Source organism: Lytechinus variegatus, chromosome 2, assembly GCF_018143015.1.
Source record: "Lytechinus variegatus isolate NC3 chromosome 2, Lvar_3.0, whole genome shotgun sequence".
NCBI classification, from domain to species: domain Eukaryota; kingdom Metazoa; phylum Echinodermata; class Echinoidea; order Temnopleuroida; family Toxopneustidae; genus Lytechinus; species Lytechinus variegatus.
This window is the reverse complement of record NC_054741.1, coordinates 55,806,164-55,819,374: the sequence shown is the minus strand read 5'-3', so window position 1 is coordinate 55,819,374 and position 13,211 is coordinate 55,806,164. Positions and strand designations below refer to the sequence as shown.

Genomic DNA, 13,211 nt, shown 5'->3' with positions numbered 1-13,211 from the left:
AACGGCATAAAACGGGCCATTCTCAGGTGAAAGGGGCACAATACACATTCAAGAGCGGGGCATTTTTTGTATGAGATTGGCACTGATACGAGAATGGAACTTGCTAAAACATAAAAACGGGTGCTTCTCAGGTGAAAGGGGTATAGAACACGATCGAGAGGGGGAATGTTTTGTAAAAAAAAAAAAATGGCACTTACGCGAGAAAGGGCACTTGGTAACACCTAAAACGGTTCCTCCTAAGGTGAAAAGGGCACAGTAAACGTTCGTGGGGGGGGGGCATTTTTCTTGCGTGAAAAGGGGCACTTTTTAGTGCTAATTCAAAAAGTGGAGGCACTGTGCCCCCGGCCCCCCAGGATCGCCGCCCCTGTATTGTTCATTGAATAGTCTGACGTTACGGATCGACACCAGTGAATTACATAATAACATAACTGTCATCGCTTTGGATTCGGTTTATCCTTGACTCGAAACTGAAAAGCGAGGAAGCAAAGCGACCGAACTTGACATTGGGGTGCTTTTGAATCTTCTTCAGTGAAATTGAAGGATTTCGTGCACACTTTTTGTGAATTTTGTCAAAAATTGTTAGTGAAAATTGTAAATTTTCGAAGTATCGGCAGGGGGGGGGGGGGCTGCCATCACCTTGCCTCTGTTTCCCAGGTCAACTCTCACATCCTATACAGCATCGCATGAGTCGTTCATAGGTAATCTTCCGATGTTGAAACGAAAATAAACATTCATCGGAAGTATAACAAGAGCCAGCAACTAGATATTAAGGATGATCCTATTGCTGTTGAAGAACCCGGTAGGCATATCCGATGAAAGCTCTCAAATATAGCAAGAGGAGACGCGACCTTGGTAAACCGGTGAAATGAAATATCGGAAGATAACATCTTTTCATTTTCTAGGATTATAAATCAATGCTAATTTCGTCAGCTTTACGCTGACTACTAGTAGTAGAAGTAGTAGTATCAGTAGTAATAGTAGTAGTAGTAGTAGTAAATATTAGTAGTAGTAGTATAGTAGTAGTATAAGTAGTAGTAGTAGTAGTAGTAGTAGTAGTAGTAGTAGTAGTAGTAGTAGTAGTAGTAGTAGTAGTAGTAGTAGTAGTAGAAGTGTAAAACACACCAATTCATCTAGGTTCCTAGAAAGCTGAAGATAAAATGATATAAATGAGCATCATTTTGTAAGTATTCATCGTTATTTGCTATTTGTCATATCATAATAATATAGCTTGTGATAATCAAGAGAAGTAGTAATAGTAGTAGAAGTAGTAGTAGTAGTAGTAGTAGTAGTAATAGTAGTAGTAGTATTCATTTCTGTATTAATATAAAATACGATGGATTGCCCACATTAGTGCACAGTGACTGTATGAAAAAAAAGTGTTTAAGGTAGAATCAGGGCTACAAGTATGGGAAAAATTTACAGGGGCTGCCGAGTTAAATTTGGCAAGCAAAAAAAAAAGGGGGAGTTCATTACAAATGAAAATCATTTGGGTCTGAGTCGCGAGAAATTTGACCCAAACAATTTTTTCGCTTGAAATTGAAGGTCATTTTGATTAATCCATCATAATTAGCAAAAGTATTGAGGTGAGACCAATTCCTGTTAACATTGCTTCTCAGCCAATCATTATCACAGGAGAGTTGTCAGATCTGACAACTTTTCGAACAAACGAGTTGATGAAACGCTCCCCAGGACACTGACTCAACCCTTGGATTGAGAGTCTAGACTAATACTGAAAATTCGCTCGCTCTCTTCAATCGCTTGCAAATAGACATTAAATGTAATTCAGATAGTAGAGCACTCGCCTTATGAATAGGAGGTCTAGGTTCAGGGGCGGCAGAATTTTTTCAAAATGGAAATTGCCCTTTTTTCAAAATGAAATGTGCCCTATTTCATAATGAAATACCATTTTAAAGTAAAACAAAATACATTTTAGGTTCGAAAATCGCCAAATTTATGGGCTCGCACTTCGCACAATTATTGTTTAGTTGGGATATCACACATTTTGGCTCTTGTTTTCCACTCGCATCAATTATTGGTTATTAAGGTAGTCATTTTGATCCTGCTTAAATAGAATGCTTAGAATTCCAGTTGTCTGGTTAGAATAACACAAATTTTAAACTCGCGCTTCGCGTTCGCATTATTTGATTGGTGAGAATTTTAGCCCGTATCCTATTCATGAGTCACTAAATGCACTCTTTAAAAGATTCCTTTTCTGGTCAGAATATTGAAAATTTTAGCTCGCGCTTCGTTTCACATTCTTTTTTCATGAATACAAAAACTGCTCGGAATGTTTACTTTTCATGTCTTATTACATGAAATTTCAGAAAGTTTGAGCTCGTGTTTTGCGCTCACACCAATTATTGTTTATAAATTAGGTAGTCATTATGTATCCAGGTTAAATGAAATGCATAGAATGTCCAGTTTTCTGCATGGTTAGAATATCACAAATTTTCAGCTCGCTCTTCGCGCACGCATTATTCGATTGTTGAGATATGTAGCTGGTAACCTATTCATGAGTCACTAAATGAAGTCTGTTAAAGGTTCCCTTTCTGCTCAGTACATTAAAAATTTCGGCTCGCGCTTCGCGCTCGCATTAATTCTTTAGTTAGATTCATATCCTTTTGCCATGATCACAAAAACTGCTCAGAATGTTTACTTATCGTGTCTTATTACATGAAATTTCCAAAAGTTTGAGCTCGTGATTCGCGCTCGCAACATCTCGCGAGGATGCCCTTTTAATAGTAATTCGGTCCAGAATTGACCAAAAAGTGAGTTTTACCACATCAGACTTGAAAAATTTTCCAAACCGCTTGCTCGCGAAAAAATAAAACCTAATTTTATATGGGTGAATAAATGAATATGGGTGAAAATAATTTCTGGCCCCATCCCATACTGGCGGAAGCTGGATCCTCCCCTGTGACACATACACACAGAAAAATCACGGTTGTCCCATATTAAAAAGCAAGAATCCCCAGTGTCCCCTAAAAAGAAAGAAAGAAAGAATACCTTGACAGGCCTTCAACTGCCATCACCAAAAGTGATAGATGGTAGTAATTTGTCCACGGTCATATACCCCCGTATACACAGCCCTTAGTGTGGGGGCGTCCCCTAAAATTTGAATTTTTGACTCAATTTATTGCTATCATTGCCCCACTATTGGGACCGGATTTACGCCCTTGCGTGAAATCTAACATGTCTAATAAGGGTCTCTTTTTAGGGGTTGGGGATTTTCAACAGATTATTTTCTAAATTTGGTTGCATGTATACCCGTCCCTTGTTAAGACTAGGTTCCCTTTTGTTATGGTTTTGCCTCCTCCCCCCCCAAAAAAAAAAAAAAAAATTAAAATAACCTAAAAAGCTTCAGCAGACGACAAGCAACGTCACGTGACTGACCTCATGTCACCTGACAAGTATCTCACGAGAGGTGATTTCAAAGCCAATCGCGATCGAAGGCCAGCAGGCGAAGGGAATTTAGCGGAACACAAGATCCGAATAAGCCAATGCAAGGCCAAACCGTCTAAGTTACAGCTGCAATTGTACAATACAATTCGGGCCCAAATTCGTGCTGATTTGATACAAAAATGTGTCTCCCTTGTGGCAACATTCTCGGTTTTCTGCCACTGTTGTGGATAATTGCTATGCCAGTCGTGGGGTCTTTTTGTGGCCCAGAAACTGCTCTCAGGTTCTCTCTTCTCATGATGTTGTATTCGATGCTGGAGAGTTTCATGAAGAAATTTGTGGTAAGAAACTACCTTATCATGCTTATCGACCTATCATCAGATCATTATCAATTTATCAATATAAAGTTGTTAATGCATTTGTAGTGTTCTATATCTATGGAATAGTTTACATGGCATGCCAAGTGCTGATACTGTGATAGTGCTTTGTTTGATGTATGTTGCCTTGATGTCCGAATTTCGCAGACTTTACAAAAATTTTGTTTAGGCTTAAATTTGTTCACAAAATATTCACAATTTATACACGACCAATTCAAGAAATAATTGAAACATTGACAGCAAGATCGTAAACTATAAAATCATTGATGAAAATATGAAGTAGGTCAGGGGGTTTCGCCGGTATCATGATCTCAAAATTCTATTCCGATCGACGAATGCGCGCTGTGCTGGAAAAACGTTCTAAAAAAGTGTGACCTAACTTCGTGGACCAAAGCTTTTAATTTGAGGAGATTTTAACAAAAACTCAGTCACAAGCTCAAAAGGTGCGGGAAGGTGCGATATTATATCAGATTGACAACATAATGATATAGAATCAGTCAGTACCACATAATCGTGATGCTTCATGAGAATATTAGATATCTTTGAAACGGGTGCGAACGGTGACAAATTTGCCCAACGTCTATCAATATTTTCATGAATACTGAACTCATCCTGAAGAAACTTACGCCAAAGGGTAATTTTAGGTCACTGTTCACGTTGATGATGTCAGATTTTTAGGATATTGGCTAGTTTTTTTAGATAATGACACCGTCTGCGAAGTATGGACACACGCGAAGTTTGGACTCACTGCCATAGTTGTGTCAGGCCACCTTAGCCAGGCCAGGAGCCTCCTAATCATTCTCTAGACTAAGGTGTGCTTACTGTCCACGGAGCCAGGAATTGCATCCCATTTACATGTATGTGCGTGTACCATGAAAAAACAAACTTTTGCCCCAAGATTTCTACTTTCCTTCTAAAAGATCTAGCCCTTAATCATGTAAATGGGATACAACTTCATTTCCGCCATTTCTACAATATTGATTCCATTATTAAACAAGAATTCATAAAAAAAAAAACAAGAAAAATATTATGAAAAGACGGGGAAACCTTGCCATGATATTTACGTTGCCATCTTGTTCTTTGTTTTTCGCCAAGCTAAAAGACGCATATCCTCAGTACACGTTTTGTAGCTTGGCGAAAAACAAAGATAATGATAATCCATAATATCGCTAAATCTGAGATCTACGCCACCTCCTGTTTTTCAAACATGGAGTTTGCTTAAAATGTTCAAGTTGCGTTATGAACCATTATTTTGCCAATTTACAGTCTTGCTTAATCTACACGTAATATTTCATTTTGATTTTGTATAATTCTGACCTATAGAGTTTGGGAAGATTGGACTAAGAAGACCTGTAGCCTAGGGCCTCGGCTATGGACCACCAGGTAGCCTGTATGCAGCATTCATTCAGGACAGGGTTACATGTGTATCCCTTTTCGTGTATTCACTGTAATTATGATTTTGCTCTTACATTGTATTTATATAGTGCTTAATACAGGGAGTTTCTAAGCGCTCTTCTCTTCTTTCTCTTCTTGTACGTGTATTCTGTATTTTCCTTGTTCTGAAATACTGAATGTGACAAAATTCAAATACTGAATCCACAATGGACACATTCTTCTCCTGTTTCCACCACCACCACAGAATTTCCTTCTCCCTGTATTCACCATTGGATTCTTCGTGGTCATCATGTGTCTTCCTATTAGCATTGTACCCTACCCACTGGTCTGGTTATACGGTCAGCTGATCTGGATCACGGAACCCTTGATCTTGTTTGTAGAAGCCATCGGGGTGATTCGAATCTCTATGAGGCTCAGCAAAGAGGTAACGGACCACATTGATGATCATGAGCTTCTTGCCAAGGTATGTATGGGTGATGATTTTGTTTGTATTCAGAAGGGGAAACAAACCCAATTTTCTCTTGATAGAGAAAATAGATAGGTTTAAATAGATAGATTTAAAATAACTCGTTTAAGGGGCCACAGTTTTCAAAGTGGGGGGGGCTGACCATTCCAAAAAAACACAATCATATGGTCATTTTTACGTTTTTGCACATGGTTTTGGATGCCCCCCTCCCCTCCCCCCATTTCCGTGGCCCCTGCCTTTGAATTTGGATTATTGTATTGATAATTCATTATCGGTCCTCATTTAAGAAAAACAATTGGAGAGGGGAGGGTAATTGATGTGCTAATTGATAATCTGCCATTTCAGGATTTTGCAATCATTTTATTGGTGGGAAGCCAGTTGTATATTACACAACCCTGGTTTTTTTTTATACTTTCAAAATATATAACAAAGAAGTAAAGTAAGCCTTGTGCCAAATGATATATGATCTGTGGATATGTTTGTGCTGAAAAATCTGTCATTGATACTAGATGCTCCAGTGAAGCGTGATCACATACTGATACATGTAATTCTGATATCAAATTAAAATCAGTAGGCTCGGCAAGGGAGCAGAAGGATGGTGATAAAGAGGGCCCTCCCCAATTCCTAAGATTTTTGTATTTTTCTAGTTACATGCTCTGCATATCGAGGAAAAACTTCCTACCAGAGCCCGTTTAGCTCACCTTTGAAAGCAGCATAATAATATGGTTAAATCATTTCTTGAAAGAAATTATGGTAACTATCACACACAATGGTAACTTGCATGGAATCCTTGATTTTGATTGGCTGTTGATCAGCATTACCATGGTAGTTACCATTGGAAGGCAAAATTACCATAATGGTAACTTTTATGCAGTGAGGCCCAGGAGTAGGCCTAGGATTTGAACCCTCATATCTCTGATTTAAGCGCTTGAAGTCCAAATCCCTACGCCATTATACATTCATTTGTCCACACTTAGCCCCAAACATTTAGGTTTAAATTTGAAATCTGTTTGATGTTGCAGACATTGAAATAATCTTGAAAGGGGTACACGAGGCTGAAAGTAAAATGATTTGAACAGTAAAATCAGGCAAAAACACTGAAAATTTAATCAGAATTTGACAAGTAATATTTACAGCTTTGCAAATTTTCGGTGAAACAGTTCTATGCATATTTTCATGAATGTGCAATGAGTGAGCTGATGTCATCTCCACACTATTTTTATTTTATTTTATCCTTTGCTCAAAGTCTATGATTATTATGGTAACCTTTATGTGCAATTATTGACCCAATTTTGCATTCTCTCTTTGATAGTCCATCTTAAAAATATATTGTTCAACTCCAAAGGATTATTTTTCTCGGATGATTTCTCCACACAATCCAAATCATACTTCCAATGTGGACAAGATCATGAAATGTTATAATTGATTACCACATTTCTTTGAAACTGATCTTTGTTTACTTGGATGCTTTTCATAAAATGTCCAAACTTTATGTCGATATCTCTTGCAAACTATTTCTAATCAATGTATTTCATACTTAACATCATTTTGTATCACTAAACAGGGTCTAATCATCACAACAACAGTCATAGCCTATACAGCTTCTTTCATCTTCGCCATTAGTATCTACAGGACAGGGTCGCAGCCAATCACATGGTGAGATTGTCTGTCTTGTTTTTGTTTATTTTTCTTCCAGACCCCACTATCCAGGGTTTTGTTTCATAAAGCTGCTAGTAGGTTAAGTATAACTTCATGCAAGACTGGTGACAGTCCTGTTCTTGTGCTAAATGAGATACTCCAAATGTTGTGTTTTTAATAATGGAAGCAAAATTATTAACAGGAAACCCAGCCTTGGTCATAAATGTTGTGTTGGAAAGGAGAAAAATACAGAAGAAAGAATTTTCCAAATTTGAAAGAAATCGGACAAGCGATATGAAAGTTATGGCTGCTTTAGAATTGAGATCCCTAAGACTATGTAAATTTCATTTTGGCAACTGGGTGAATAAATTATGACAAGGGGCAAGGACAACTTTCCCATAGGCCATGTACTTAATTATTAGGGATTTGCGGTTTTCTCCTAAATATCAATTCCCCTGGATATTTTTAGTATATTGTTTTATGTCCTCATGAAAGAAAATCATAATTTGAAGTATAACTTTTGAAAAAAAAAATACGTTTTAGCCATTTTATGTATTGGAGTACATGGAAGAGTAGCCCTTGCCTTACATCACTATGACATCACATATGTTGCCAATTTGAAATCTCCATGGGTATAGTGATTAACAATTTTTACAACTTTTAAAAATTCATTACTTTCTAATTGTTTGTCAGATATTGTTCAAACTTTCACGTATCAACTTGTCTGATTTTTCTTTTTTTCCTCTAAAAGTATGAGATGCTTGATAATAATCCATTTCCTACTAGAACCAAGTGGTCCCCTATACAAAGCATTTATTTGAGCAAACTGATGTGTGATCGGTTGAAAATGGATTAAAATGAAATGAATGAAAGGGAATTTAAAGAATTCAGTAGTCTACTACAATGATTTTAATCTTGGAAGAGTTGGTCTGAAGTTCTGAACTTTAGCTGATGGAAATAAATGGGTCATGAATCGGGAGTAAAATTATAATGCTTCAATATGAAATGGCCACCATGGGAGCATATCATCAAAGGACTTGTCAGACATTTCATCAAGACAAACAGGGCTTTATCCAACAGTTACTATAGTAACAGTGCTTCTCAGCCAATAAAAATCAAGGAAAATTGTCAGATCTGACAACTCGTCAGACAACAAATATGCATGAAATGCTCCCTTGATGCACCTCCTTTGAATTACCAGTGGGGTGAAAAACCTGAAAATGTTTAATGTAGCCGTCATTTTGGGTGATTTCTAGTTCACTTCTTGTGTTCATGTTGGAATCTAAACTGAAGGGGAAGTTCACTGTGACCTGAAGTTTTGTTTTGTTTTTTACAAAAGTAATAAAACTGACATTATTTGTACCTCAACACCTAGAGAGTTTCTCTGCCTTTTGTTAGTACATCATTGATTCAAAATTTTGATATTTGAGATCTTGAAATTGGTAACACAATGGAAAATAAATTAAATTACTGTTTATACATGCATAGTGGCATTTTACCAATTGAAATGGAGGAACCTTGTAATATTTAATGTTTCACTTTGTCATTTCATTTTCACGCAGCATACTATTGGTCATCATTCTTGTTTCTGTCATCCATCTTGCTATGACGATCAAAGCTGATCACGGTAAGAATAGGAAATTTGTGATTTATGAAGAAAATGATAAAAAATAAATGCTATTGGACTTGGTGTGGTATACGTTGTAGCCTGATTGGGATGGGAGGGTTGACTGCCATTGGCATCATCTGCAAGAAGAAAAAAAATGTGGAAAGGGGTGTGTTTCTGGGGTAGGCGCAAAATGTGCTGAATGCGAGTAGGGTGTCAAAAAATGCCAAAAATGAGAAAATGCCCCTAAATCATGATAGCCTTAAACATGAATAAAGTATGTAATTTGCAAATCTGGGACATCTGCACAAAATCCCTGTTTAGAGTGTGCAAATTAGGAACATCTCCAGGGATGTCTGCAAAAAATTGTGTAAACTTAGTGTCTTAGCGACCTGCCCTTGAATCCTTGTTGAGGGTGTTTTTTTTTTTCAGGACAATTCTTGCAGATGCTGTCTACTCTTCAATATTAGTAGTAGTAGTAATAGTAGTACAGGTAGTAATGTAGTAGTAGGTAGTAGAAGTAGTAGTAGTAGTAGTAGTAGTAGTAGTAGTAGTAGTAGTAGTAGTAGTAGTAGAAGTAGTAGTAGTAGTAGGAGTAGTAGAGATAGTATTAATAGTAGAAGTGGTGGTATTAATAACTAGTAGTAGAAGTAGTATAAAACTCACTAATTCATCTAGTTTCCTAGAAGGCTAAAGATATGATATACATGTATGTGATTATCATTTTGTAAGCATTCATCTTTTATGCTATTTGCCATATCATGATATTATAGCTTGTGATAATCAAATGACATGTACACTTTTGATGCAGCTCTGTTGAATGATTTTAAAGTACTTCTTAATTCTTCCTATTATTTCAGGTATCATATCCAATTGTTCCATTGTCTGCCTGTGCATGATAGGTTCCCTGTGTGCTGGAGTCTATGAATCTAATCTTATTCATAATCCCCTTCCAGAACCAAAGGAGTGGTCTGAGTAAGTCCCTTTTCTCATTTTTCATCACCAGAAAGGCCTTTTCAATGAAAAATATTGTCTCCACAAGAAAGACTTTGAGAATTGTCTTTTCTTCACCAGAAAGACTTTGTGAAGGATCTTTTCTTCACAAGAATGACTTTATGAATGATCTTTTTTTCTCAAGAAAGACTTTGTGAAGGATATTTTCTTCACCAGAAAGACTATGTGAATAATCCTTTCTTCACCAGAAAGACTATGTGAAGGATATTTTCTTCACAAGAATTACTTTGTGAATGATCTTTTTTTCACCAGAAATGCCTTGTTAACATTCTTTTCTTCACAAGAAAAGCCTTGTGAATGGAGCCTTGTGAATGGTCTTTTCTTCACAAGAAAGAGTTTTTTAATGATATTTCTTCAAAGAAAGGTCTTGCTAATTATCCTATCCAAGGGGTGGAGTGATTAATTAGTGGTGTCAATTCTAAAAATTCACACGTTTATGTAAAATAAAAATATAAAATAATAGTATAATAATAATACTCATAATAATGCCGCACTTCATAAAGTCAATTAAATCAGTATTAAAAAGCACTCTACAACAGAGCAACATAGTTACCCTGGCTTTATTAGTAGAGCAGCTGCTACATACTCTGCATTTCAAAGATAAATCCCTGCCAGGCTCTCATTTACCTCACCTTTGTTATGTATAGCATGTTATTAATGATTTCTAGCTGAAGAAATTAAACTCTTTGGGTCAGATTTAAGCCCTGACCCATGGATTAAAAGTCATTAGTCAAAACCATGCACAACATAATTCACAAAAGTCACACACAGTCTACCCATAGCCAACTGCTCTCACAAGAATCTCAAATATCTGCTTGAAAATGAAATACATTATTTTGAAATAATTTCTGTGAATAACCTCAAGATTGAAATATTCCATGCTTTAATTTCATTTGTCTAATCATGAATATCCAGATTGAAATCATGATATTAATTAGGGAAAAGTAACTTTATAATACAAGAGATCAACCAAATTAGATTATCATTATATAATATTGACTGGCCTTGAGGGGAACATCAAATATATTACCCCCAAAATAATCATATTGGCCTGAATCTTTAGATGAGGGCAAAATGGTTCTTTTAAGGGCAATATATTTGATGATCTCCTAAAGAAAAGCCAGTCCATATTTTTATTATCATCCAAATCAGACATCTAGAGCAAACATCTTGAAAATCGAAATATTTCTTTCAAGAATACGGTTCTACTGCGTCATATTTATATCAGGGGCCAGGCTGTGCACTTTACGATAATGACGTACTTGTGATTATAAGATCGCGTCCCCATATATGATGTATACTGTTTCTGTGCAGATATTACGAAGCGTTTCTCTTTCTACGCATCCTCAAATGCCCGGGTGTTAGACCATTATTTTCCAAATACAAAGATGTATTTTGTGTCGTCTCTGCATGCAAAGTCAATATGCGCATAGAGACCGAGCAAAGTACAAACAATATAGGGGAAGGCGGGGTAAGTTGAGCATAGGGGCAAGTTGAGCCACCACCCCAGGCTAATAATGAATGAGTCAGACATTGTGGTGGTGTCATGTATTGATGACCCATTGCATAACCCTTAATCCACCCACTTTATTTCCAACTTTGAACAAAAAGTACTTTTTTAGAGGGAAAAATACAAATTTCAGCCAAAAAAGTAAAAAAGGGTGTGAAATAGATAAGTGCTTTTTACCCAAACACGTCTTTGAATATATTATAGAAATAAGAACAATATTGTTAGTCCAGGCATGGATTCTCATTCTTGTCATAGTTTTTTACATGATGAATGCATAAGAAATGTGTGGATGTGAAAATATCGCAATAAGTTCGGACTGGGGTAATTTAAGCCAAATCAACATGGGGCAAGTTGAGCCATGTTAATTCTTATGGTGATGTATAATAAAAAAAAATAAAAAACATAAAAAGCCATTGATATGCAGGCAGAAAGGAGCAAATTCACATGACAGTTCTTTTACTTTTAGAAGATGTTAGTATTTATAGAGAATTAGAAAGTGAAAAGACTTTAAATGAAAAATTGACATCCTGGTTCTTCCCGCATACATTTTGTACATAGTTTTTGTGGCTCAACTTACCCCAGATGGTGGCACAACTTACCCCACAGATGGGGCAAGTTGAGCCATTTGACATCGTTTTTTCAAAGGTCACGATGACTTTCAGTGTGGGGGTAGAAAGTTATATATAGGTGAAAAACATTTCCCAAGAATCAAATTTAAAGGCAAGGTACTAATTTCTACAATATTACTAGTCATATTAATTCTAACATGCAAAATGCAAAAAGTGCCACAAATTACCCCACCTTCCCCTACCTATCCCTTCCCAATATTCAGAAAATCTAGGGCAAATCGGTTTCATAAATTACCAGTTCAGATGTCTAATACGGGTAATGATACATAATATTGGCCACCAAAATGGTGCTAAAACCAAACCCATCATGTTTACTCTACATACTTGGTTAACAGGTAATTGAAAAGTTAATTTGATTTCACCCTGGACTTAGTAACTAACTTTCTTTTGGGGAATTTATATATTTTCAATTCCTTTTTTTATTTTCTGCCCTTACAGTGAATCATTTGACCATCTTTCACTAGTTCAACTTGTATTATCTACTGCAACGTCAAGTATGAGTAAGTAAACATACAAACTCATTAGTAATTTATTTCACATTCTAATGGCCCCCCCCCCCTCCATGAATGATTTGCTGCAGTACTTTCTGTATTTGATCTGGTTCTTTGATTTGCAGGGGTGGTTGACTTTAATGATATTAAAGTCAATGAGGTAATGATCAGAAATAATACAATACATCGCCCAAAGCACCATTTTCAGCAACGACATAATCTCACACTAGAAATTTTGGCATTTGACTTGCAACAAGTTGAATTACCAGTCAAATCTCCAGGTTTACACCATTTAAGGATTGTAAGGTCACTCAGCTCACAAAGTTGAATTAGGGTAGATCTTTGCCTCTTTTGTTCATGGGACTTGTGTCTTGATTTGTCCTAGAATAAGCCTGGGAACAATCAAAAGAGAATGTCACTGGCAGTGACTTACGATCATGTACTGAGTCATATTCAATTCATCTGGTATGGAATTAGTATGAGCGTTGTGGTCACTGTTTTTCATGGATCCCCCTTTATATTAAAGTAGTAATATCTTTCATTATATAGCATCAATTGAATTCATGTTTGATGAAAAGGTGGAGTTTTCTGGACTTACGTAGCCGAAGCACAGCTCCTCAAATGAGCCCTGGTTATTTTTACCTTGTTCTATTCAGCCATATTCACTTGAAGAATTATTCATAATT

The 13,211-nt window shown here is 36.5% G+C and overlaps 1 protein-coding gene across 1 annotated transcript in view; it reads left to right on the top strand.

Moving 5' to 3' along the window:
- Positions 1-3,469: 3,469 nt before the first annotated feature.
- The window catches only part of LOC121408413, a 30,922-nt gene continuing 21,180 nt past the window's right edge, over positions 3,470-13,211 (top strand). Inside the window, exons 1-6 of the mRNA XM_041599890.1 lie at positions 3,470-3,740; positions 5,416-5,634; positions 7,202-7,293; positions 8,838-8,902; positions 9,742-9,856; positions 12,473-12,534. Coding sequence (XP_041455824.1) covers positions 3,582-3,740; positions 5,416-5,634; positions 7,202-7,293; positions 8,838-8,902; positions 9,742-9,856; positions 12,473-12,534 — 712 coding nt within the window. The 5' untranslated portion in view covers positions 3,470-3,581. The remainder of the gene's footprint in view (positions 3,741-5,415; positions 5,635-7,201; positions 7,294-8,837; positions 8,903-9,741; positions 9,857-12,472; positions 12,535-13,211) is intronic.